The sequence below is a fragment of the Peromyscus leucopus genome, chromosome 1, assembly GCF_004664715.2.
Source record: "Peromyscus leucopus breed LL Stock chromosome 1, UCI_PerLeu_2.1, whole genome shotgun sequence".
NCBI lineage: Eukaryota > Metazoa > Chordata > Mammalia > Rodentia > Cricetidae > Peromyscus > Peromyscus leucopus.
The window spans coordinates 10,910,246-10,937,460 of NC_051063.1; the positions used below are offsets into that span (position 1 = coordinate 10,910,246).

General features: G+C 43.0%; 1 protein-coding gene across 10 annotated transcripts in view; it reads left to right on the forward strand.

Annotated features, from left to right (window-relative positions):
* The window catches only part of Prune2 (prune homolog 2 with BCH domain), a 262,014-nt gene that overhangs the window by 226,624 nt on the left and 8,175 nt on the right, over positions 1-27,215 (forward strand). For 2 of the 10 annotated variants that reach the window (XM_028874888.1, XM_037205212.1), the window contains exons 12-17: positions 7,467-7,640; positions 10,145-10,153; positions 13,657-13,759; positions 14,301-14,432; positions 16,250-16,336; positions 21,188-21,286. In XM_028874888.1, the coding sequence (XP_028730721.1) occupies positions 7,467-7,640; positions 10,145-10,153; positions 13,657-13,759; positions 14,301-14,432; positions 16,250-16,336; positions 21,188-21,286 (604 nt within the window). Of the gene's footprint in view, positions 1-7,466; positions 7,641-10,144; positions 10,154-13,656; positions 13,760-14,300; positions 14,433-16,249; positions 16,337-21,187; positions 21,287-25,255; positions 25,292-25,837; positions 25,877-27,215 lie in introns of all 10 variants that reach the window. The other 8 variants (XM_028874880.1, XM_028874881.1, XM_028874885.1 and 5 more) reach the window with 8 other exon arrangements.

A 27,215-nucleotide genomic window follows, 5' to 3' on the forward strand; every position in this document is an offset into this window, starting at 1 on the left:
AAATTAGCTGATTAATACAGCCCAATGTCATTGAGCAATGGGGACAACATCCATAAGCATTGTAGATTTACAGAGGTGAAGATTTTGTTCCCTTAATTTATAAAATAATAATAGTAGTAGTAGTAGTAATTATAATAATAATGATAATAATAATTATAGATGCAGGTACAGGACTACTCTAAGCTTATTGTGCTTACATAGAGTTAAGCTGCATTTTTGTCCTGCTCATGAGTTTCTGTAGGGTTCTTCATACATACAGTCTGTAGTGGATAGGTTCTAAGACCTCAAACAGACACCAATATCTAAGGATGTTCAAGTCCCTTATATGTATATGCATATACATATACATCCTCCATAAACTTTAAACCATTTCTAGATTAATCATGGTATCTAATATAATGTAAATATGTATTTTAAGGAATAATGAAAATGAAAAGCTTCTGTGCACATTCAATACAGATGCAATTTTCCCCCAAATATTTTCTACCTGCAGTTGGTTGAATCTGCTGAAGTTGGGAGCTGAGTGTAATAATATTGGTATTTGATCTGAGTGTTAAAAATACACAAGCATAAAGTAAAAGAACATCTTTAATTGTTTTTTTTTTTCCTGCCACCTCGGAGTCACCCCCAGCTGCTCCCTCCATCCACCTGCTCCCATCCTCTCCATCTATTCCAGGTGCCCCCTGCTGTCCCAGCTCTTTTCTTGCTAATGTACTGACTTGAAACCACACTGAAGACAGCTATGACTGGTCCTTCCCTCCCCTTGCCTTTTGCTCTGCTGTCTCTGTGGAGAGCTTTGTCACACCACATCTGAGCCTTTTATTTATAAATAGTAAATCTGTCAAGCAAAGAGGTGGTGGCTGAGCAAGCTGGTAATTAAAGCTGCCACTTGCTGACATGGTTCTTTTTATTTAGTTGATATAGTCATGTGGAAAGAGGCAATTTAATGACCCTGGTTATTCTAGGCCAGATTCTAATGTATTGTGAACTCTAAAATTCACTTTGATTTCAAATGAAAAGTGTGTATCCAAGCACTATTATAAACAAATAAATAAGCAAGCCAAAGCATTACCTATTACCTATCAAAAACACAGAGTTTGTGTGAATAGCTATATTGTATGCAGCAGACATGGATAACCACTGCATAGAGAGACTGAAATATAAATACATGCTAGACCTAGTGTATGAAATAAGTGCTTAAAAGATTGGTGTCTTGGGAGTTTTTCAGGTGAGCATGTTGAAGCCAGCATAATATATCCAAAGGGGATCGTTTGTTTATTAATTCCTCCTGGTTTGGGTTTTGGTTTATTTCATTTTTTTTAAGATCAGGTCACTTGATGAGACTGCAGGTGAACTAACTTCCCGGCTATGGAATACTTTCAAGTACAGTGTTTCAAAATTGGTCATAATTTATTTTACTGGATGGACAATTTTATTGTAATGTGTAATTTGGGATGTATCCCAAGTATTTTAAGGATAATTATTGTAAGCCTCGTGTCTACTCTGTAAAACAGACTCTTTCTCCCACTGTAGAGAACACAGAGGTTACACCATCACCTGATCTTAGACAGCTGCAAGCCGCACTAGCATTCAAACCAAGCCTTGCGTTGACTTCCTGCTCATGCTGTTTCCCTGTCTGATAGACTGATGAGTCAAAAGGGAGGGACCTTTTCTTAAGTGGAGCCTGCACACAGGAAACCCAGTGCAAAAGCTTATGTTCACATGTGTCCTAGTTAGCGTTTCTATTGCTGTGAAGAGACACCATGACCATGGCAACTCTTAGAGAGGAAGAACTTTCAGTGGGGTGTTTCAGAGGTTTAGTTCCTTATCATCATGGTATGACGTAGTGGCACGTAGGCAGACATGATGCTGGAGGAGTTGACCATCTTGACCCCAAGGCAACAGGAAGTGATCTGGGTCACTGGGCGTGGCTTGAGCATATATGAGACTCAAAGTCCACCCCTACAGTGACATACTTCCTCCAACAAGGCTATACCTACTGCAACAAAGCCACACCTCCCAATATTGCCACCCCCTATGAGCTTATGGAGGCCACTTACATTCAAATGACCACAGCATGTTGTGCTTCTCTAGGTCACACTGTTGGTTTGAGAACCCATCCTTTACAGCATCAAGGATTTTCACACCAATTCCCTCTTTTATTTAGCAGCTGATGACCGAACACTTTCCCAGGGAATTTGCCTCACATTGCCAGTTTGCTTATGAAAAAACAATTTAATCTCTCCATCCAAAGGTGCAACGTGTTCCCTTTCAATCAGTTTTCATTTATAGCTGTGTCCAAACAGTTGGAGAATATAATTAAGGCTTGAGTTCTGTGCCAACGGAATCAGAACTGCACAGATAGCGGAGGGCTTGGGGGTTAGTCGTTCATATGAAGGGCAACCTTGATTTTGCTTTCAGAGCTTAGTGATACTAACCCTAGAAACAAAAGACTCAAAGGTCAGAGGGAAATGATGACCTCATTCTATTTTTCCAAACCAACCATGACGTAATTTTTCTCACAATTCAGAGCTCAGGCATGATACAGGATCTTTATCATGGACATGGAAAGATGATAAAGAATTTGACCTGTGTGTTTCTGATAATAAGAACATTGAGCTGCCGTGGTGCATGCCTTTAATCCCAGCACTCTGGAGGCAGAGCCAGGTGGATGTCTGTGAGTTCGAGGCCAGCCTGGTCTACAGAGCGAGATCCAGGACAGGCACCAAAACTACACAGAGAAACCCTGTCTCCAAAAACAAAAACAAACAAACGAAAAAAGAACATCAAAGGCAATTTCTCTGTGCTTTTAGACTCAGAGTCCCCAAGTGATGTTTAGTGACCCCACCTAAGCAGCTTTTCTAACACCCCTGATGACAGGATTCTGGCTGACAGGCATGCCAGCATCCTCTCCATCAGTCAGAGTCACACCTTTCAGCATCCCTATTGATGATCTTCCATATTCCAGTACCAAGAGGCAACCAGCTTCATGAAATCCAGTGCTTGTTTCCACATCACATGCAAGCAATGACATGTTAAGCTTGTATGTCTGAAAAGATGTTTTTTTCTTTGTATTCTTGTACATTGAGGTTTTTTTAAGATTTATTTTTACCATTTTTTAAATCATCTGTCCCTCTGTGTGTGTCCGTGCGGATATGTACACATGTGTCTCAAGGTGCCAGTGCAGTACAGAAGAGGTAGACAGATCCCCTGGAGCTGGAGTTACAGGTGCTTGTAAGCCTAGTGATAAAGGTCTTGAACACTGGACATACATCTCTGTAAGAGCAATGTGTACTCTTAGCTGCTCAGCCATTTGACTAGCCCCTACACTGAGATTTTACACCCAGGTTAACTTCCTGTCTGTTGTTTATCACCTAGGATTCTTTAACCTCTTAAGCTGTGTGCTGCATGTCCTTTTTGAAAACCAGAAAATGTCAGGCATCTTGCCTTCTGAGAGCTTTCCTGTCATCCATGCGGTATCATGATGTGGAAAGCCAGCCAGCTTTCACAAGTGTGTGCTCCAATAGCAAGGCCACGCTGACCCCACTGTGGGCAGTGTAGCCCAGAGCATTCAAGTGTGTGTGTGTGTGTGTTAAATTGTCTCAGAAAGCCCAGAGGAAAAGTCCAGGTTGACTTCTCTCTTTATGAATGATGGTCTAATTGTCTTCAGCAGCTGTTAGGGAAAGGGATTATCAGTAAGGAAAAACTTCTTAGTGAAGAGGAGAGAAGGATGCTGAGGATTGATTTGGAGGACATGGGGAAAGTTAAATAAGCTCTGAACACATCCGCAATGGCTGGGAAAGAAAGATGGGACTTTAAAGTTGTAACAGAATTATTGAGATCAGGAAGATATAGCTAACTCAACGGACTGAAGAGAGCATCTTTACCACCCCTGGCTTGTGTTACTCACTTCTAGACACAAACACTTGACAAGTCCTTAAAGTGCTCTGAAGATTTTTCTCCTCCCTCCCTCCCTCCCTCCCTCCCTCCCTCCCTCCCTCTCCTCCTTCCTTCTATCCTTTCCTGTCCTCCGTCTATCTCCTTTTCTTCTTCTCCCTTTCTCTCCCTCCTCCCCTGTTCTTCCCCTGCCATCCCCAAGCTGGGCAATCATTCTGCCTCTGAACCACATCCCCAGCCCTCCCCTTGTTTCTTAAATGATTCTATTTTCTCCCAATTTATGTCAATGAGAAGGGAAATCGATGGAACCACAGGGGTTCCTGTTGCAGAAAATTGCTGCACAAAACCCTCTAACCCCTGGCTGCTACTGATCCTTTTATTTTCTCTCTAGCTCTCCCTTTACAGAGTGTCAGATGGTTAGAATCACACAGTAAGTAGCCTTTTAGAGTGACCTTCTGCTCAGGCATTTATGATTCCTTCACATCTTGAGGATTCATTTCTTTTCGGCACTTAATTATATTCCAGTGTATGGATGGGACACTCTGCTTTTCCAGTCGCCTGTTGACAGACATCTTGGTTGCTTGAAAGTTTTGGCAAGTATGAACAAAGCTACTATAAACATACATGTGAAGATTTTTATCTGGAAATACCCTCCCTGTTGGCTAATCACAAAGGATTTGGACTTCGCAGTGAGAGGAGCTTATTTATAAAAAACTTCCAAACTGTCTTCCAAAGTTACTGGAACATTTCCACCCCCACCGTCAACCCATGAGAGTCCCTGATGCACCACATTCTCAGGAGTTTGGTGCTCGTCATGTGTCGGACTTTGGCCTTTCTAGTAGTATCCATAGTAATAGTTCACTATTGTATTTTCTTAAAATAGTCTAATGATAAATGATGTCATGCATCTTAGGCTTCCTTGGTAACTGTATCTCCACTGATGAGGTGATGTCTGCTCAGTTCTTGTGTGTGTGTGTGTGTGTGTTGTGTTGTGTGTGTGTGTGTTTGTGTTGCTAGGAACTGAACACAGGATCTTGTACATAGAAGGAAAACACTCTGCTACTGAGGTACAGCCCTACCACCATTGTACCACTTATTTGCTTATCAAATAGTTCATTTTCTTAATGTTAAGTCTTAAGCATTTGTGTGCATTTTGAATAATAATCATTTACCAGATTTGTACTCTATAGATACGTTCTCCTAGTCTGTAGCTACCCTCTTATTCTCTTGGTGCTGTCTTTCTCGGAGCATATTTTCAACTTTAACACAATCTAATTCGCCATTACTTAGTCCATGAATTTAGTGTTATATCTTAAAGTCATCAGTTGCAGAACCAGGCCTGGTGGCACATTCCTTCAGGCCCAGATACGCGGGAGGCTGAGGTAGGGGGCATGCTTGTGCTCATGAGTTCTAAGCCAGCCCAGGTAGCATGGCAAGCCCTAATAAAACAAACAAACAAACAAATAAATATATACATAAATACCATCTCTATGCCAAGGTCAATTAGATTTTTCTCTTACATTGTCTTCTAGTTTTATGGTTTGGACATTTTATATTAGGCGTATGATCCAATTTTAGCTAGTTTGTGAACAGATGCAGGTTTGAGTCTATATGTATCATATATATGTGTGTGTGTGTGTGTATGTGTGTGTGTGTGTGTGTGTGTGTGTGTGTTATATACACAACACACCCCAGTATCACTCCACAGAGATCACCAGGGACAAACTAGAGCAGGTTAGAGTACCAAACTACCAAATTACAGGACCAAACATGCTGTAGAAAGTTTGGTGAGTGGTGAGTTCACTGATTTAGATGCATGGTAAATTCATGAAGGGTCTGATAGGTTGGTGAGGTGACTGATGTCAAGGGCACATATGTTCACAAATATCAGAAGACATACCATGTGTGAGCACAGAGTTCTTAGGCATCAGGGACAAGATGAGAAACACAGAACCTGAGAGAGCAAGAGAGCTACTAGCTTGGTTTCCCAACTCAAGTAGAAAGGAAGAAGCGGGAAGGAATGCCAGACAAATAAATAGGTCTGCACCAGGTGACATGGTGCTTGATTAGAAGCCGTGGGTGCAGCCTTCCATCCTTAACAAGCTGCCGAGTGCCGCTGGGACCACAGTGGAACCAGAATGAGCCGGACTCTGTGGGTGCTGTAGCTGTTGGTATCGTCAAAGACGGCTAGGCTGGCTTCCCAGCTGAGCTTCAGTTTCCAATGCTGAGTCCCAAGTAATTAGGTACTTAGGAATGTTTAATGACAGCCGAATCTTCCAGGATGCAATGCTGTGTTGTGGGTCCTTATAGACAGACTATTTCTAGTTGCAAGAGCTTGCTCAAGCTCTCCTGCATTTACCCACTCACCTTCCCAGAGTTTGCGGATTCTGAGTAGGTTTCTGCACTAACTGTGTGATGTGTCTGTGAAGGTGAGCATTGAAGGTGATTCAGACAAAGTTCCCTAGCCCAAGGAATCCACAGCCTCTTCAGACTGGGAGCCATAACCCAGTAGCTTTGGAGAGTCTGCAGAGGTGCAGGCGTCGACCGTATTTGTTGCTAATTTGTCACCAAGTTCTGCATTGGTACAATGTCCGTTTTAACACCCACTGCCATGCTAGTACCAGTGGGTCGGAGGCACAACACTGCTGTTCCTATCACGGTGCCACAGGAGGGACGGAGGCAATGAGCAATATCATTTAAATGGTCTTTTCCCACAGTGTCATTTAAATGGTCTTCCCACAATGTGAAAATCAGAACAGCCACGTCTCAGAGTTATAGGAAAGGTAATACATAACCTTTCCCTTCAGAGTACTTAAAGCTATGAAGAATGCCTTTTGCTGAACTCTATCAGTACTTCTAACACTTGCAGCTTATTCTTTTAATGAACAACATGATTATTATTTTGAATGCATAAGATTAAACTTTGACCAAAGAATACTCAGTGGGGCTTTTGGTTGTTGTTGTTGTTGTTTTGTGAACCCAAAAGTTTAAAAGTTGTTGGGGAATTCCAGTCTACGAAGTTGTTTGTTTCCTGTTCACTGTATAGGCTTTACTGTAGCATATTCTGGAATAATGTGTGGGAAGCATTATCAGCCTTCTGTATATCATATGCCCTAGCTTCACAACAGGACAAGGGGCTTCATCCCTGTCAGAAGAGGGACAGAGATCTAGCAGACAGAGGTCTAAGAGATAGTATCATCACATAAAGGCACACAAACACTCCCAGCAACCAGGGGCAATGGCCTCAGGAACCTAAGGTATCTGGGCCTGATATCACCCCACCAGAAAGACCTATAGTGTTTAACCTCATGACCAAAGATGAGGAGGTACCAGGACTCTAACCACGACTGTTCCTACTTCAGCATGACCTTAGGGAAGGATTTGGTTCTTCCGTCAGTCTATAAGGTAGGTGCTGTATGGTCAGGCTGCTGTCTACCTCTAAGGAAGCTGTTCATAGTGCACAGCTCCAGCAGGTGGCTTTTCGAGGAAGTGGCTGACAATCCAGTCTCTAACCCGCTTTCCCCTAGAAAGTCTTGTCACTTCAGCCCTGCTCTGTGCTTCACTTCCAGAAGATCCTTCGGCCAACAGAAGCTCTGGCCAAGAGTCAGAGTCTATTCCAGAGTATACAGCCGAAGAGGAGCGAGAAGACAACCGTCTGTGGAGGACAGTGGTGATCGGAGAGCAGGAACAGCGAATTGACATGAAGGTCATCGAGCCCTACAGGAGAGTCATTTCTCACGGAGGTACTCAATATCTCTGCAAGTCTGGGGAATGGGAAAGCAAGCTGTGTTTTTTATTGGGAAACAAATGTGGGGTTCAACTGAATTCTTGGCACATAGAATAAGGTCATTAGTAAGACCTCAGCCCTGGAGGAGTTTCCAATCCCCCACGTCAGAGGCTCCAGCACATCATTTTAGACTCAGCCCAGTAGTTATTTTTCCTACCGAAAGTCTATTCTCCTATGAACCACATTAAATTTGGGACAGACAAAAGTTAATCACAGTCATAACCTCTGTTTTAGCAAGGGACCCTGGAGAGGGAAAAGTGTGTTTACCTGGGGACTCCAGGCACATAAGTGGCTTTGATTAAATTGGAGACTCAGAAAAAAGTCAGATGAACACAGGCATTGCATTGAACGTTGTTGACTTCAGAAAGCATCATTGGCTGTTTGACCTTTCTGCTGCTTGCATCCCGTTCCTGCGGTCTTGAGGTATCTCTCTATCTAGCCATCCAAGAAAAGGTACAAGCTCACAAGGCAGCTGTTGCTGTCAGTGCCCTCTCTGCCTTAAGGAGAACTGGAAAATAAGATTTGGCAGTTCATTAAGAGTTGGTTTCTCAGTGCTGGGGGTTGAAGCCAGGGGCTTGCATATGCCATGCAAAGGCTCTACCACTGAGCTCTCTCCTCAGCCCTTCTTTATACTGAGTTAAATCAATAGCATTTGCTTTCTGATGTGCCCACAAATATCCTGGTCAACTATCCCTCCCCCTACAGATCTCTCACCTTCCTTTCTATGCACCACTACCTTCCATGAGTACCAGGGCCACCCAAGGAAACCGATGGACAGAAATAGAATGCCCTTGAGGTCCCTTGACCCTGACTTTTGTATTTCCTGTCTTACTGTGTAATCTGGAATGGCAGCGTGGCCCTGTGATGGCTGCTGTGGGCAGGGTAGGACCCTGTAGGAGGAATCTCTTCCTTAGCCCTTTGGAATGAAGCTGAGCAAAGCTTGTGGAGACTGACAGAGGACTGTAAAGTCAGCCTCTTGCTGGGGTGAGAAGCAGAACCGGAGCCCTCCTCCAATGTTCATAGGAGTCCTTCTTGCTTCGAGGTGTCCCTCTGGTATTTTTGGTTTGTTTGTTTTGGGGTAGTAAACAAACAAACAAACCTCACAAAGGTTGACTATAAAAGTGGCCTGTGCTTTCTCTAAAATGCATGGGAAATATAGAAAAGTCTGCTGGGGTAAATCAAAGTCACGTAGTAATGATGTCTGCATGTGTTTGCCCTTAGCTCTTTGCCTTACAGCCCCATGCCATGGAAAGGCAGGCCACAGTTCTGCTGTCACTGTGAGGCCAAACTACCTCTTGATACCTTAGTAGATTCACCTCTTGTTTTTTTTTTCAAACTCAGTCAAATCGAGTGGGTTGGGTGACCTGGTGTCCAAGTCACTGGAATCAGGCCAAGTGGTCACAGAGAGTACACTGGTGGCAGGACTCTCTCTGCCTGCCATGGTTATTAAAGTCTGTCTGTGACCTGGGGGGGGGGGGGGGGGGGGGGGACCTGGTTTGCTGAGCTCCATCCTTGCCCCCGCCTCCCCTTGGCATTTGCTCATCTCCACACAGTATGTTGTGTGCATTTTGTTTTTGTCTGAGTGACTGTCAGTTTGTTTTGAAGAGAAGGCCACCTCTCCTTTCCCTGGCTCTGCCTCAGTCTCCTTCAGCTGCATGACTGTGCCTTCTGGCTGTACCCTCAGGCCGCTGTCAAGAAGCCTCCTCCTCCTCCTCCTCCTCCGTGCTGGCCAGCTTTTGTGCTCTCGGTAAAAACTGCTCAGATGTTCCTTCTGAATTTGACAAAGCTTAGTCTTCCACGTTGGAAACTTACATCACTGTCTTGGACTCTGATGACCCAGCGTCTTAGCTGCCAGCCAAGTTTGTCAGCCTGACTTCTGTCAAAACAGACAGCACACTGAACACGAGTCTTGCTCCTCTGCTCCATATTGCTCTGAAGATGTTTCCTATCTGCCCCAAGGAAACTTCTGGCAGGGCAGTGTTCAGTGCAGGAAACTGTAAGGTCGGAGCGACCAAAAGCTTGAAGAAATTGGTCCACAGTCAGACGCTGCCCAGTGTGCGCAGCTGTGTTTCTAATCCACTTTTCAGATTTGGTGACCTTGGCATGGACACCCTGTGCAAGGAGCAGAAGCTGAGTTCAGGGTCTGTGACCTTGGTACTTCCCCTAATCTTTTCTGGCCTCGGTTACTCTATCACCTGAAAGAGGCGAATTGCGATGATGCCAGTGTTCACAGCCTATGGTCCCATGAGCAATATTCTAAAAAAGAAAGAAAAAAGCATGATGGGTGGTTTTACGTAGCCAGTGTCATGGGGTCAGGTGGAAGCCAGAACTGATCTTTTTTTTTTTTTAAACTTAGAGCTGAGAATAAGCTCACTGAATAACCAAGAGCAATCACACTGAAGGATGCTAACAAGGAGTTTCCTCTCTTGTTCTCTTTCTACTTCTCTTATTTCACTCTAGGAGACTCAGGTAACCTTCTCTGCAGTGTTGCTGGACAAGAGAGCCTGGAAAGAATGGGCAGAAGAGTTGCTGGCTGGTGTGTGTGTGTGTGCGTGCGCGTGCGCGCGAGCCTGTGTTCTGTTGCACCTGTGACATTCTGTCGCACCTGTGACGACACCTCCCCTTCTCTCTCCATTCCATTTGCTGGCCAGCAAACTTGTGTCACAACTCTTTCATGCCTCTTGTGTCACCTCAGGTAAGGCCTGCCATCGCTGCTCCCTAGGGCCTCAGGAGGCTCCACGGTGGGATTGCTGACACCCCCCAGAATGTGCGTCCTACGGCCACCTCTCGTTTCATGAGAACAGAGCCTGACAAATTAAATATTTAAGCAACCAAACTCCAAGCCAGGCTTGCGATTCCAGCTACTTGGGAGTCTGGGACGAAGGGGTTCTAAATCTGGGCCTTTCCTAGGCTGAAGAGCAACTCAAGGCCGACCTTCGAGCAACTTATTGAGACCCTGACTCAAAATGAAATGTAAGACTATAGATGTGGCCCAACAGTAGAACACTGCCGTAGCCTGCACCGGCACTTAGCTACAATCCCAGTACAAACAGACAGACAAACCAAATTTCCTGAGTGATGCTGTTACCAACTTTTACCTGAAAAGTAGCATGATTTGGGGTAGAAATTGAGGGGTTAGTTGGTCCCGAAAAGCATCTGATCGGAGGACTAAAAAGCAAAGTTTCTCACTCTAGTTACTGCTCTTGCCCAGCAAATCTTGTTTTATTCATTCGTTCATTCATTCATTCATTCATTCATTCATTCATTCTAAGGTAGGACCTAGCAGTGACCTAGCTGCTCACTTACCAGTGAACCAGTTTTCACGTGTGTCCAGAGCCTCACTGCAGAGATATCAGCTCACAGCCTGGGGGGCACACTTTCATGTGGAAATCCCTTTCTTCCGTCCCCTTTCTCACATCGCCTCCTGCGCTCTCATTTTCTCCCCTTTCGTTTTCCCTGTCTCCTCGGGCCGCTCCTCCACCCAGTGCGGGGAGCCGCTTTCATCTGTAAATCTCAGCAACTTTGGTACAAAGCTAACCCCTCGCTTCGACAGTGGTCCCTGTGTGCTCCGCTGTTAGAGGATGCAGAGGTTGGGCGCTGCCACTGCATTCTGAGCACGCTAACGTTTCTTAGGAATTCCGCTTCTCGGAGTAGTCCCGATCTCATGATTCTGACACCACAGCCGACAACCACATTTAGAAAGATGTGTTCACGTTGGTTTTTCCACCAGGACGGTGACGTTGACTCTCTTGTGTGGGATGCTTACGTTGTCCTGTGCTGTCTGAATTGCATGTCTTCATGTTGGCTTGCTCCTACATCCCTTGTGGATTTCGATTTGCTTGTGAGTCCCCAGAAACAAGAACTCCTCACATCAAATGTCTGTCTTGAAATTTCCTTCATGTGAACGCTCTAGAAAGAAGCTGGTAAACAACTACACAGTGTTTTGATGGGACTGAAGCAGGAAGTCCAGAGGGAGGCTAAGGGGATGCTGGCTTACAAACATACTGCACCAGATGTAGTGTTAGCATGCATAGCATTTTATAAGATACAGGCATAAACACCCTGTCCAACACCCCAAATTAGTTACACTCACAAGCCCACCACAGGATGCATTTTCAGTTCTTTTCTCTCTGCTTTATTGGTGATCGAGTCATACTTGGTGTCTTTGTAGGGGGACATCTTATGAAACTGCTCCTCAAGAGGGGGCCATCCACATCTACTGCCAGCATCTTCCTCCTGTGTCACTGCTAGAGCTAGAGCTCCAAGGGAAACGAAACTCACTGAGTTCTGGGAGAGCAGAATCAGAGTTATGAGCACTCTTGTCCTGCCTTGCTCAAAGCTCCAAAGGCATCTCTATGTAATGACCGTAAATTTGGAACAATATGATGTAAATTACAAGTGTATACATTGGGGACATTCAATGGGCTGGTGAGATGCTCAGCTGCCTGGTGACATGTGTTTCATGCCCAGAACCCCTCTGTGTTCAAAGGAGCGAACTGACTCCCACAAGTTGTCCTCTGACCTCCATAAGGTGTGCCAGGGAACATGTCTGTACATGCATCTCACACTCAAACACTAAATAAATATATAAATACATAAATTCATAAATAGATAAGAAAAACAAATGTGATTAGGGTCTAGTGGCATGTGCCTATACTCCAGCTACTCTTGAGGCTGAAACATGAGAATTCCAAGTTGAAAGTTCCAGAGTGAGTTCAAGGTGAGCGTCCCAGTTTAGCAAGACCTTGCATAAAAAGGATTAAGGACTGGAGACGTAGCTCAGTGGTGGAGTGCTTCATAGCACGCTTAAGACTCAGTTCCTAATATTACAAAGGGACATATTTAAAACCAATCAAGGCTGAGGGTACCGCAGTGCTGGAGCACAAGTGTAACACATGTGAAGTCCTGGGTTCAATCCCCAGTGCTTCCCCGGTGGCAATCCAGGGCATGGTCTTCCTCTTTAAGTATCAGAGACATATTTTATTCCTTGCACTTACCCTTGGGTAGTTGATCAGCACCTGCCATCACTTTCAGAGATGAGATCTGAGGAAACAGAATGCTTGTGGGAAAAAGTTGAGGCAGTGCTAAGATGACATCAGTTATTTCAGAAGATGGCAAGGATGTCCTGAGATGTGTCTTTCTATTCCCCGACTTTCAGAGTTTGAACGGTGCATTTACTTGCATTTCACAGATCCTCTTTTTCTCAGCTCCACCTGCAAATAGCACTTCCACATCCCACCCATCTCATCTGGAAATGAATCTGAGGTTTTTCCCAAATGCACATATCTCTATAGGGCTCAAGGGAATTTAGGTAGGCCCTTTTTTTAGTACACTGCTTTCTCTAAGCTGTGAAGCTGTGAATTCTGTGCTGTTATTCTGGGCCTGGCTGGAAGTTACCTTCTATTCCTATACTTCCTGTTATATCGAGAGAATCCAGGATCATTACTGTCAAATGACTAGAGCTGGAAATCAAAATAAAGGTATTTTGCATGTCTCTCTACTAGGCCTTGGTTATTGGAGTGTGTGTGTCTGGGATTAAATTACAATTCACTGACTAAATTGTCACAGTTCACTAGATCTTAAACTAGAAGAACCAATGTGGATCTAAGAGAACCTTTCTCAGCAATCAGAATGAAATTTTATATAGATTTGCTTTTTTGTAAGTTAGTATTGTTTAAGTTGGAGACTTATGAGTCAAAGTATTGTCTCATATTATATATACAAGACTCTATATAAATATGTTAACCACTAAAAGATAAATACATACATATATATACATATTATATACATACATATATATGTATATAATATGTATATACAGAACGTTCTTTGGTATGATTGCTCATTTCATGTTATATCTCATTTATATGCACACACACACTGGACAAGATACCATATTTCTCTTTTTAGGAGCGATACGACCTTGTTAAGGGATTTCATTCAGTTACACATATCTTTTTATTTGTCCCCAGGATACTATGGGGACGGTCTGAATGCCATCATTGTGTTTGCCGCCTGTTTTCTGCCAGACAGCAGCCGAGCGGATTACCACTATGTCATGGAAAACCTTTTCCTGTGAGTGGAGATTGGGTTGACATCCGTGGGCATGTGGTAGCTGATAAAGGTCTTTAACTGCACGGGTATATGGCATAGCCGATCTTAAGACTTCGATAAGAAGCCAGTAGTATTTCTGTGAAGGAGCCTTGTTCTAGGGAACTCTGTCTGTAGAACTCTGTCTCTAGCCATAGTTACAACTTTCCTAACATTTCCTTTGGGCAAAGGATTGTTTTTGTTTCTGATAACATGTTCTTAGCGGTGGAAAACTGCCCCCACTGACTTTTGCCCTTGTTTAATCTGAGTTGCCCTTAACATTTGATAACATTGCTGACATTTTTTTACATCACTTTTAAACCCACGTATTTTTCTAGGGTGGCTGCACATACACAAATAAAAGGGCAATGCTGGTGCATTGTTCTCAAGAGAAAACGAGATAACATGCACCACTACTCTTCCATGTCATTCACCCTGTAATTTGAATGTCAATGAATTACGGTGCGAATAGAATGAAGTCTTTCATGTGGGAACTGAAGATATTTCTCTCCCTTCCTGTGATCAGATATGTAATAAGTACCTTAGAGCTGATGGTAGCTGAAGACTACATGATCGTGTACTTGAATGGTGCAACCCCAAGGCGGAAGATGCCCGGGCTAGGCTGGATGAAGAAATGCTATCAGATGATTGACAGACGGTATGGGGGTGCCTCCATTTAAGCACTATTTTGACTCTTCACTAGCTCTCATATCTAATATTCTTCTAGCCTATAATACAGTCTTATCTTAGAGATAATGGGTTGCTCATACATGAAGCAGGAAGTTGTAAGAATATGAATGGAAGTACCACATAATGCCTAAAGCTAAGCAAAGCCAATCATCCCTAAATTTTATGAACACCACTCCTGACCCTGGCAGATCTGGTCCACTCTAGACTACAAGTGTGCTGGTACAACTTGAATAAGCAAACCTAGTCCTTCGTGGTATCATGTGACCCAGTGGCTGTTTTATGTATTAGGGCAGTGGTTCTCATCCTGTGGGTTGCAGCCATCAGAAAACACATAATTCCAATGGTCTTAGGAGCTGAGACACTGCTCCTCTATACAATTACAGTTATGAAATAGCAACAAAAATAATTATGGTTGGGGGTTAGCACAATATGAGGAATGAAATTAAAGGGTCACAGCGTCAGGAAGTTTGAGAACCACTGCATTAGGGTAATGATGATTCATGAGACCGTTGTATTATTTCAGCATTTCTATCAGTTCAAGATGTCTGCTAGCCCAGCACCGCCTTCGTGTGCACCTTCCTCAAAATACCTCTCTGCTCAGACAAACTTTATTGTCATATATATGAAAATTAAAATAATAAAACATTTATGGTATCTAGTATATGTTACATCCCCTTAGATGGGACTTCTTTCATAATGCCATGATAGTGCCTTGTTACATTTAACTAAAATCTATTTTATGATCCAATGATAATAAAGTAGTATTGTTAATACTGAAAAATGTGCCTGAAATGCAAGAATTTTTGAAATGGTAAATTTACTTTATATATAAGAACAAAATAAGGCTTAGTCAGACCAAATAAATTATCAAGGGACAGAGGATGTAGCTTTGCTGGAAGCATGCTCACCTAACTCTCATGAGGCTCTGCATTCCATTACCTGCATACACCTGTAATCTCTGTATTCAGAGGGTGGAGGCAGGAGGATCAAAAGCCAGACGTAATCCTTAGCTATATGTGAGTTTGAGGCCAGCCTGAGCTACACAAGGCCCTGTCTCAAAAACAAAAACAATAAACAAATAATTAATAATCTAAATTGTCACTGAAAACATATTCTTTTCAAATTAACAAAGATAAGGCTAACAAACTGAAAAGCATCATTAAGCAAAAAATATGCCAATTATTGTAAATTTGTATACTGTAAAAGTATCACCCTTCTCTTTTACATTTGTGCCTCTGGGAAAATGAGACTTAAGTGTCTAATTATGCTCAAAAATTATTTCAGGAAGCTAGCGGGATAGCTCAGTGTATGACGTGCTTGCCAGGCAAGCACAAGGACCTGAGTTCAATTCCCAGCATCACATTTAAAAAAAAAAATAAAAGGTTTGGCAGTGTATGCTGGTATGCCTTGTTCTGGGGATGCAGAGACAAGCAGATCCCTGGAGCTCACTGGCCAGCCAGCGGAGTCTGATCAGCAAGCCTGGGGTCTCAGTGAGAGACTGTCTCAGAGAATGACACTTGACATTGGTGTTCTCTGCAGGAATGCGTAGATACTTACACACATTCCCAAGTGAATGAACACACACGTACAGAGTGGGGGAGAGTGAGAGAGAGAAATCAAAAGGCATTTTAAAAATTAATCCTGGACATTCTGTACATCAGAAATTGTAACTTTCCTAGAATACCTCCCAAAAATTTCATGTATTCTTATTTGGGGATCTGTTTTCTGTTTCCAATGAAAAGTCAGTTTAAAACAATGTAGAATTGTGTTTTTTTTAAAAAATAGGTTGCGCAAGAATTTGAAGTCATTCATCATTGTGCACCCATCTTGGTTCATCAGAACAATCCTTGCAGTGACGCGGCCTTTTATAAGGTATAACTGTGGTGGTCACAGGATGACTGTATGATAACGTATTTTCAGAGTATGTGAATTTTCCTGTAACAGGGATTTATAAACTAAGAGAATCCAGGAAAACTTAATTTACTTCTACCTTCCTGGAAAGATACTTTGGACTATGCATCCAGAGTCCTCATTTAAAGGGTAGATGTGATGGCACACGCCTGTAATCTTAGCACTCAGGAGGCTGGGGCAGGAGGATTCCAAGTTTCAGGCCATCGAGTTTCATAGCAAACTCTTGGCTTTAAAAAAAAAGTGATAATTGCTTCATATAAGTCTTTTCCTCAGTCATTTTAAAACCTGGCCTCTGAATTGCTTCCTGTAAGTGTGGGCTATGAAGTGGTGAGAGTCCCATGCCACACAGAGGGGGATTAGCCAGTGCTTGTGTGGAGATAGGTTAAGTGTAAGAAATAAAACATTTGGGTGACACGAGACAAGAAAAGCTAGGAAGGGCAAAAGCACAGGCCTTCAGCGTGCCGTGTCTTCTGGGCAAGAACTGTGCAGTCAGCAAACCTGAGAGATGAGTCTGAGGAGCAGTTTTCAGGAGTTGTATTGGGCTCAAATGTAAGGATTCTTTGTTTTTATTCAGTGACTACGCCACACTTGACTTAGGTGCTATGTAACTTGATGTTTGGAGATGTGAAGAAAATAAAACATGGTTCATAATATAGTAAGCTTAAAATAGTTAATTGGATGGAACAGTATTTATTTTCCAGTAATCTTTAAAAATAGAATGAAGTCTCACACAACCATCAAGGCAGATAAATACAATAAATACAAAAAAAAATTGCCTGGCTCAAAGTTATTAATAAATTCCTCATTAAAACTACAGTATTCTGAAGAAAATAATTAAATACAAAGTATGTGTGTGTATCTGCCTTTATGCATTGTATGTATATATGTAAAAAAGATTATTTTACTGTACCTTCCAGATTTCTTTAGAGGGAGTGGCATTTAGAACAGTAATTAAAATATTAAATATTATGATATTTACTAACATTCTCATTCCTGACTTCTAACAATTGAGCGGCAAGATTCTGCTGGCAAAAATTAACTATTGACTAAAGTATGAGTAACTTAATGAACTGTATTTTTTTAAAGTGTTATGGACTATGGGCTAGTAGCCTGGAGTAGGGCACCTGTTCTTTGGTTTTAAATGACAGCAATTCAACTCTAATTGCTTCAAGGAAACAGCAAATCAGAGTGTATCAAGTTTCTGGGGACTTGAACTCAAACTAGTGGTTGAGGCTTATCGCTTTCTCCACCCCACACCTGTTTCTTAGTGCTGCTGCCCACATTCCCAAAGAAGCTGTGGGTAACTTGCCAAGGTAGCTCTTCGAAGAGTATTCAGTCCTTAGATCTCTAGACCACAGGGCAAGAGAGAGCCTCATAAAACACCTGTGAAATGATTTTGTAACCCAGAGCCCTTAGGGAGAGCTCTCGTTGTCTCTACAAGAGAATTCCGAAGCAGCATGAACACTCAGACCACACCATGTAAAGGAGGGAGAGAGGAGAGCACCTCTCTTGCCATGACTTGATTCCAGGTTTTCAGGTGTCCCAGCCTCTGCTGAACACAGCTGCAGAGGCCATCTCTGTGGGAAGAAGCATGAGGACCCATGTTTGGATCCGCAGCAACCCAAGTAAAAAGCAGGGTACGGCAAGTGCATGCCTGGGACTCCAGTGCTAGCAGACAGAGACAGGAGCATCCCAGGAGAAGGGGAGGGACACTCTGACCAGGCAGTCTAGCCAATCAGTGAGCTCCAGGCTCAACATATAAGGTGGAGGAAGACACTGATGTCAGATTCACCCCTTTACAAATGCACACACAGGCACATGCAGTATACACACTCAGACACAGACAGACAGAGAAGCCAGCCAGCCAACCAGACACACACACACACACACACACACACACACACACACAGAGAGAGAGAGAGAGAGAGAGAGAGAGAGAGAGAGAGAGAGAGACTAAATGCTCACAACATTTTTTTAAAACTGTAACTCCATGTTTTAGTTACTTTCCTGTTGCTATGCTAAAACACCATGACCAAAGATGACTTAAGGAAAAGAATTTAATTTGGCTGGCATTTCTAGAGGGATGAGAATCCATGATGGCAGCACAGAGGCATGGCCACAAGCAGCAGGCACAGTGACAGGAATGGAAGCTGAGAGTGCACATACTGAACCACAAACAGGAAATAGAAAGAGCTACCTAGAAATAACTAGGGGCTTTGAATCTCAAAACCTGCCCCAATACCATGATTCCTACAGCAAGTCTCCACCACCCTGAACCTCCCCACCCCTCAAAATGCTACCAACTGGGGACCAAGTGGTCAAATGCCCAAGACTATAGGGACATTTCTCATTCAAACCACGTACAGGATAGAACCTGGAGAGAAATGGACAGGACTTAGGAACAAGTAGAAAGGTCACTGTTGCAGGCAAGAATGACCTCAGCCAATCTCATTTTAAATGGACGGAGAGCAACTGTACATGGAAGAATGTGGTTCCCTTGTTGACTGTCTCATTGTGCAGCTACGTGTGAGCCACTTACCGCCAGACATTTCTGTTAAGCAAATGAATTCCTGGAATTAGATATCAATGTGTTCCAAAGCCCTCTGTGAATAGGAAAAAATTGCTTCTTATGCAAACTTTTCCATAAGTTGGCATTTTGGCACTGTTGGTGACCTGTCGGGATGAAGGTGAGGAAAGAGTTAATAATGGGGGAAATCAGAGAGACATGAGTGCAGGCAGAGAGTGGACATAGGGATTTCCTAAATGATGAGCTGTGGCTAGGACCCAAGGGTCACTGGAGATCCCTCCTCATTCATTCCATCTCAGAAGGAGCTGCTACAAATCACCTGCTGGAGCCAAGCCCAGAAAGATGGATGCTCTCGCTGAGACTCATACTTACATCTCTATCCCCAGGACGCACCAGACACTGACAAATTACACAACTTAGGCTGGGTTACTTGTTTGGGGAGCATGTAGGAAACACAAAAGCAGCAGCAGGTGCTTGATTCCCAGAGTAAACAAAAGGCAATGAAAACCAAAACAAAACAAACACCAATTTTTCTTTTGAAAAAAGGAGAGAGAGAGAACATGAAATTGGGTGGGTAGGAGATGGGGAGGGTCTGGGAGGAGTTGAGGGAGGAGAAAGCATGATCAAAATACATTGTATGGAAAAAATTTAATAAAACACAAACAAAAAAACCAACAAAAAGTAACCAAATAGGATTATTCAAAGCTCACACCCAAAAGGCTCCAAATTTGTGGAGTGGGCAGAGCCCATCTGGAGAGAGAAGATTGTCACTCCTTGAGGTACTTTGTCCATGTGCAGCTCTGTGTTGTAAATCATGTCTTGGGACCCCAAGAAGACTGGACATCTGCCAGTGATAGGATTGTATTTGTTGGAAAAGGTTGACTCTCCAGAAACGGAAGCATGGCTGCAAAATAAAGCCAGGCTCCTGCCCTGCTATTGAGTCTCCATTTGAAATACAGATCCAGTACACTATTCAGATATGTCTCGGTCACTCTGGGTTTCTCCTATTGCAAAGGGATTGTGTTTGAGAATGTTCTCTGCCTTCTGTATCTGTGAGATCTTCATGTACAGGTTCAGCCAACCACTGATAGAAAATATTAAACAGGCAAGACACTCTAAGAATATACAGCCTTTTTTCTTGTGGTTTTTTAGTGCTTTTTTCCCCCCAAGCAAGCAGTCAAACTTGCATGGTCTTGACATTGCACTATTGGATCTAGGCATCCGGGGGTGGGTGGTGATTCCTGGAACCGATGCCCATGGATGGTGAGGGAGAGCTGTCTGTAGAATCTGAAAGCATGGGACTTACAGAAGTGGAAAGTCAACTGATAAATTCAAGGTGCCAATGTTATAAGATGCTCAAAGAGTACACAATTCAGATAGAAAATAAAAAAGTTCAAGAAAGTCCTTCTACAGCATGATGACTAGCATTAATAAAAACTGTCTTATGTTTTCAAATTTCTAAGAAGGTGGATTCTAAATGTTTTCACTACAAAACAAAAACAAATGAGGATGTGAGGTGGCAGGTGTTACCTAGCTCAAATGAGCAGTTCTGCAAAGCACTTAGTACTTCAGAGCACCTGCTGTGTAAAGAAGAAATATATACAAAAATCTTTGTCAATGAAAAACAGTAATGGCGATTCCCACTGTTTCTACTATTTCTAATTTATATATTATATATATAGAGAGGGGGGCGGTATTATGTATAGTATATAACAATAGTAAATAAGAGATCTTGAATTTGCGATAGGGAAGAAAGAGTTAGAAGTAGAAAGGGAGGCTGGGCAGTGGTGGTGCACACCTTTAAGCCCAGCACTCGGGAGGCAGAGGCAGGGATCTCTATGAGTTCAAGGCCAGCCTAGTCTACAGAGTGAGATCCAGGACAGGCACCAAAACTACACAGAGAAACCTGGTCTTGAAAAACAAACAAAAAAAGAAGTGGAAAGGGAAAGACAATCATGATGGAGATGCACTGCTCATGTATGGACTTCTCAAAAAAAAAAAAAAAAGTGTTAAAAAATGGTCATAAAGCAGTGCCTGGTCCATAAGAATGGCTGAGACAGTGTTATTCTTTCTGCTCAGCAAGCATGCTGGGTCAAGCTTGAGCCTATCACGAGTGCAAGATGTGGGTATAGGTCATTGGCAAAGTAGATGCTTAGCATGTGTGAGAGCCCTATTGCCAATAACATGGAAAAGAATCACAAGAAGGCTTTCAGGAAGAGACGATGGCTTTATGAGGGAAGTGTAGCAACTGATGCTAAGAGACTCTCCTCCTTTTTGTCTTCCAGCTCAAAATTCAGCAGTAAAATTAAATACGTTACTAGTTTATCGGAGCTCAGTGGGCTGATCCCAATGGATTGCATCCACATTCCAGAGAGCATCATCAAGTAAGTCTGAGAGGTTGGAGCTCTGGGGAGAAATAGTACACACTGGAGAAAGGGGATGGAAAAACACTCACTTCTAGAATAATGAGAAATGGCATCTTATTTTTAAAGGAAATAGTAAGTATTATCTAAGAAATAAAGCTTTCACTATAGCCTGTAAATTATTATTCTTTCGGATCCTCTTTCACATAACTTGTAATGATTAGTTTCTGACTTTTAAAATTTTTCATTTCATGCAATACATTTTGATCATATTTTTCCAACCAAGATTAACTATTGACATTTTTACTTTGAAATTTGTTTCTACTCTGGAAGACAGTGTGCATTTAATATTAACTAGAATATTTATATCTGTGACCTTCTACTTTACATTAAGGTCTTCCCATAATTTGGATTTTTTTTTCTTCATAAGTAATTTGTCTACATGACCCCAGAAAAATAGATAAAAGAAATGACTATTTTCTTCAAACACCCCTCCACTGTCCTCATGATTGCCTTTGAATGGAAGATTAGATAAAGAGACATTCTTGACATTCACGTGGGTGGGTGGTGAGAAATAATTTCCTTGCTTAGGACCAGGCAAGGAGGCAGCCTGTAGGTCAGAAGCACATGTACTATGGGTGTCAAGATTATGTCTGAAAGTGGTAATAAAAGTTAACTCAGAGTATTCGGAACTGGAATATGAAGACAGAGACGTTAAAGAATGGACATTCCTATCTGGTACATCATTGCATAGAGCCATTAATTCTCTGTGCATCTGGGTTTTTTCTTTTTTAACTCTTGATATAGCTGATTGACTGTTTGTTTGTTTGTTTCATTAAACTAGAAAGGAACTTGATCATGAACTCTAAGAAAAAAAGACAAGTGTTTTGTATCTCCCTCCAGAAAATAGATAGCAAAACTGACCTTCCAATGAGGGCATCCAAAGCATCTCAGTAGCAACACCTAGAAGCCAGGGTCTTCTTGTTCACCGTTACCGGTTACTGTGGAACAAAGAAGAGCTATGTTTATATAGCACACTTAACTCTCATATCAATTTTACATTTTACAGAGGCCTGGAGATAAGTTAGTAAGAAGTTACTTATGGAGCAGGAACCAGGCAGGGGTGGAACCGGAGTTCAAATCCAGGTTAGCCTGTCACCAAATGCCCACATGCCTTTCTAGTAGGATCTTTATCCAGTACCTCCTAAGTAGATGTGTTGGATTTCCCGCCATCAGCCAGATCAAGCCTGAACACAGCATACTAACAGACTTACTGGAGTCAGGAGGCTCAGCTGAGCCAAGCAGTACTCAAGAGATCCTAACCAGGGCTACAGTCCTCGGGAGCTTCGCGGACTTCCCACAACCAATTCCCCCTCCAGCTCTGGCCGCATGCCATAAGCTGCACCTTCTCCCAAACCTACTCTTCTTTTAAGTAATGGTGATATGGGGTAAGCAGAGGTTCTTGGGAGCAATGGAAGCCTCAGGCAAGCTGTAGCTAGTGGGACAGTGCCTAGGGTCCTGGAAAACTAACAGGCACCAAAAGTCACCCCAGGCGAGTGGGGTAATAATAAAATTTTTATTATCCTTCTTCTCACAGACTCAATGAACTTCACAGACAATGGGGAGGGTGAGTCTTAGGAAGGAGTTTATTACAGGTTCATATGAGAGCTTATAGATGATAAACCAGCAAAGCACCTGTATAGTGAGTGGGTCCCAAGGAAAAGGCACCATCAAATGTTCCCATCTAGGGATTAAGAAGGTTTTTCTAGATTGAGGCATGGGATGGGGCATGGGGGCAGATCTGCTCAGCCCAGTTGTCCTACCCACCAGGTATTCATGTGCCCCAGTTTCTGTCACAGCCCCATATATAGCTTCCAGACAACAGTAGTCCTTGCTGTGTAAATGAAGAAAGATAAGAACCCAAACCAGGGCAATAGGCCCCAAACATACTTGCATCTCTAATCTTCAGCCCGGACAGAACTACAGATATTTCTGTTCAAGGACAAAAATCAGAACTGCTCCTTTTTGAGGAGCCTGCCCCTAAAACTTCCTGACAGGCTTCTATCTCCCATTGCCATCATTTGTCAATCTCCTCCGGTACTGCTGTACCTTTGCAAAAGATGACAAGGACGGTCTTTCTTCTTAAGGGAGTGAGCACTGGCCATTTTCCATTAAAAAAAAAAAATTAAAAAAAAAAAAAAAAACAGCAAGGCCTCCCATTCCACTGGCAGAGACAGTGGAATGAAAAGATGGACTTTGGAGGCAATTCAGTGGGAAGCTCTCTGAGACTTCAGGCAGCCTATGAAAATCCTCAGAGGTTTAGTGTTCACATCCATAGAATGGGGAAGTAATTCTGAGAGTGTGGATGGGCCCGAGGATTGAATGAGAGCAGTGAGCAGAAGGCGGTGAGCACAGAGCTTGAGGCCCACAGTGCTGCTGATGCTGATGATGACTGCATTGCTTTGGAGAATTACTGTACTTGGGGCGGGGTGTCCATTGAGAAGCTAGCCATGGCCAGGCGCTTCCCATCTATTCTCAAGGGCTACATTTTGGGAAAATTGCTTCAAGAGGAAGAGTTCCATGTAGAAAGATTCGTTTTCTGGAGGAAGAACCTAGCACTGCCTTTCCCCCCACCCTACCCCATCTGTGTTTCCTCCTGTCATCACGGTGCATCTCAGGGTACCATTTCTTTACTAGCCCTCATTGCTTCATTTCCACATTGTGCAATTTCCAAATTGATGCAGCCACAGCTATTTTCTTTCACTGAGTAACATTCAAAGCATTTGATCCCAAGCGATCCCAAGACCAAAATTCAGCTGGGTGGAGCCTGGCATCAATGGGCTGAAATACAGTTTATATTCATTAATTACAGTTGGTTCTCATTAGCCAGGGACAGTTGTGTTCAGTAAAGTCATTGTAGACACTCGGTGGACACTGGGCTATTATTCCTGGGGAAATGCTAGCCTGGGATCCTGTCTGCCTCTGGTTGCAATGTTATCACCAGCCAGTACATAACCTTGGCTCGTGTGTGGCTCTGTCTGAGAAAGCTTCTTAGTGTATACACATACTGTTGACTCACTATCACCATGCTCAGCAACTGTGTGTGATCACAACACTCAGAGACTGAAACACAGGGATCCAGAGAGTCTGAGGGCCAGCCTGGGCTACACAGCAAGACCCTCTAACAAACCAACAAGCAAAACAAACCACAGTCTTGCACTCAAGCACCCAGAACTACAACTTGTACCTAAAACAGCATTATGGGACACACGCATTCTCTGTGAGATACATTGGCCGTCTCCTGCCTACAAACAGTAGGTAATATTTGGTAACATGCTTGACTGCTATTCTGAATAGCACATTCACCAGCCAAAAGCAGGAAAATGAGGGAGACATTTACCAAAGAAACTCTATGAGACAGGAAGGCACAGCCTCATCCTGCTCAACTTAGGCTGACCGTGTGCACAGGCGGCAGCTTGAGTTTTTGTCACCTTGTCCACAAGTGAACAAAAGCACTGCACATTGCTTCTGGAAATTTCAGACGTCTTGGTGAACAGGCAAGTTTTCAGACATGGAATCTATAAATAATGAAGATTGACTGTATATTTATGAATTGTAAATTGTTCTTTGTGCCTAACACAAGTGAGTTTTCTCTCCAAAGCCTGTCGTGTTGTCTGGGTAAGCGTTTTTCTCTCGTGTTCTTACTGTTTTAAGCAGTGGTTCTCAACCTTTGGGTTGCAACCCCATTGGGGGTGGCCTGTCAGATATCCTGCACAGCAGATGTCTACATTACGATTCCCAACAGTAGCAAGATTACTGTTATGAAGTAGCAACAAAACAATCTTGTGGTTGGGGGGTCGCCACAACATGAGGAACTGTATGAAAGGGTCACAGCGTTAGGAAGGTTGAGAACCACTGCTTTCAAGCATTTACCTGTCATTTCCTCCTGTTCCTCCCTGTCCTCATGGCATCCGTTTCTTATCTTGTAAGGTACGATGAAGAAAAATCTTTTAAGAGAAGTGTGAGGTAAAACTCTGTATTCACGCTAGACTCCCTGTGTGTATGCTCCAGTGTTGTTTTTGTGGGTGACCTCAACATGCTGCCTAAGGAAGTCTGTTGTATCAGTCCTTTGAATCCCCCTCAAAGTCTTTGTCTGTGTGTCGAGCTGTTGAGGTCAACCTGATCTGCTACTGAAACCTACTAAACCAGATACACCCCGGACTTGGCCCAGGCTGTGAGCTAACTTTAACTATACCCAGCACTCTGATATGGATGTTCTGAGCTTTATTCAGCCGGCATGTTTCTCATTCTTTTGTGACATCGATATCACCTTTATGAAGGGATTTGCCAAGTAAACGAACAGGACCACTCAACAGGAAGGATTGGTACCATGTTTAGCTGAGCGGGTCTCAGTGTGCCTGGAGACAGTTTTGGAAGAAAAAAAAAAGTGAATACACACCACCACTTACATTTGGCTCTGCTTTGCGGGAGATGCTCACGCTCTGCTTGCTTTTTTGTTTGTTTGTTTGTTTGTTTGTTTCTTTTCTCCAACAATTATTTTTGCTCGTGCAGACTGGATGAAGAACTGAGGGAGGCATCTGAAGCAGCTAAGTAAGACTTGGTTTGGGTTTTGCGGCTGGTGTGATGTTGGCTTGCATTCCAGGAATGACTGGGAGAATCTGCATGCTTGCTGTGTTCTTCTTTCCCCTGATAATAATGCTGTACCGGGAAAGCCCCCTTCCTCCCATGGCCGATGGAATCATTGATGTTTTCATTGTCATCTGTTTCCCTGCTATCTTGGTTATCTTAAGGAAAGCATTTGACACTGTTTAATTTATTTTTAATGTATCTGAAAATCTAGATATCACCAGAAAACACATCACAGGCATCATCACACAGAGTGTGGCATCTGAATGACCCTTACATAGATTGAGGCAACAGAACCACACCAGTTCATATTATGAGAAACAGTAGCAAATAAAAATTGGACAGATTTTTGTAGAATTAGTTCCATAGCCTTCCAAGATTTAAATAACCCTCTGGGGCTAGAGAAATGGGCCAACCGTTATGAGCACTGGCTGTTTTTCTAGAGGATCAGGGTTTTATTCCCACATGACTGCTCACAGCTATCTGTCTAAGGGACCCCAAACTCTCTTCTGGCTTCCACAGGCATTTTATACACATAGTACACAGACATACGTGCAGACAAAACAACCATACACATAAAATAATAGTAAAAATAAACAAATGCTTGGTTAATTTTTAAGAACTATCACTTAACTTAATAGTTTCCAAGCTATTTTGATTGGGGATGGTCATTGCCCAGTCTTGTAAGGCAGGATACTGAAAAAGGCAAAGATGTACTGTCAGGAAAACAGAAAACGAACACATGCCAAATGATGTTATTTGGTGAATTATTTAGTGAGGGAACCAGTCAAGAGTTCCCAGGAACTTGAAGAGAATGTGAGCGGCATACCTGTGGCAGTCACTTCTTCCCTTGTTCCAAGGTGCCGCGTGGATACCTGATGCCATACGCGGTTCCAACCGCTGACTGCACTCAGACATACCTGTGATTCACAATAGGCAACATGACAGAAGTTACTTACGACTTATGAGTGATTTATTTCCGTAATTTTCCATTTAATATTCTCAGAGCATGTTTGGCCGCTTGTAGCTGAACCTGCAAAAAGTACAATTGCAGATTTGAGGTATAAGGAATTTACAAAAGGCTGTTTGGATAAGATAGTTGGGTTAGATAATAAGTTGGTTAATGTTCAGTAGGACAATGCACTAACATCAGGTTATCTTTTCCACTGCATAGAAATCGTCGCATCACTGTAGGACATAAATCTACAAGTTAACCTCTGCCCTTGTGGCACTAAGGGACAGCTCTGGAATGTCATGCCAGAGCTGACTGGGAATAGCCCCCAATCATTTTCTTTTTTAGTCT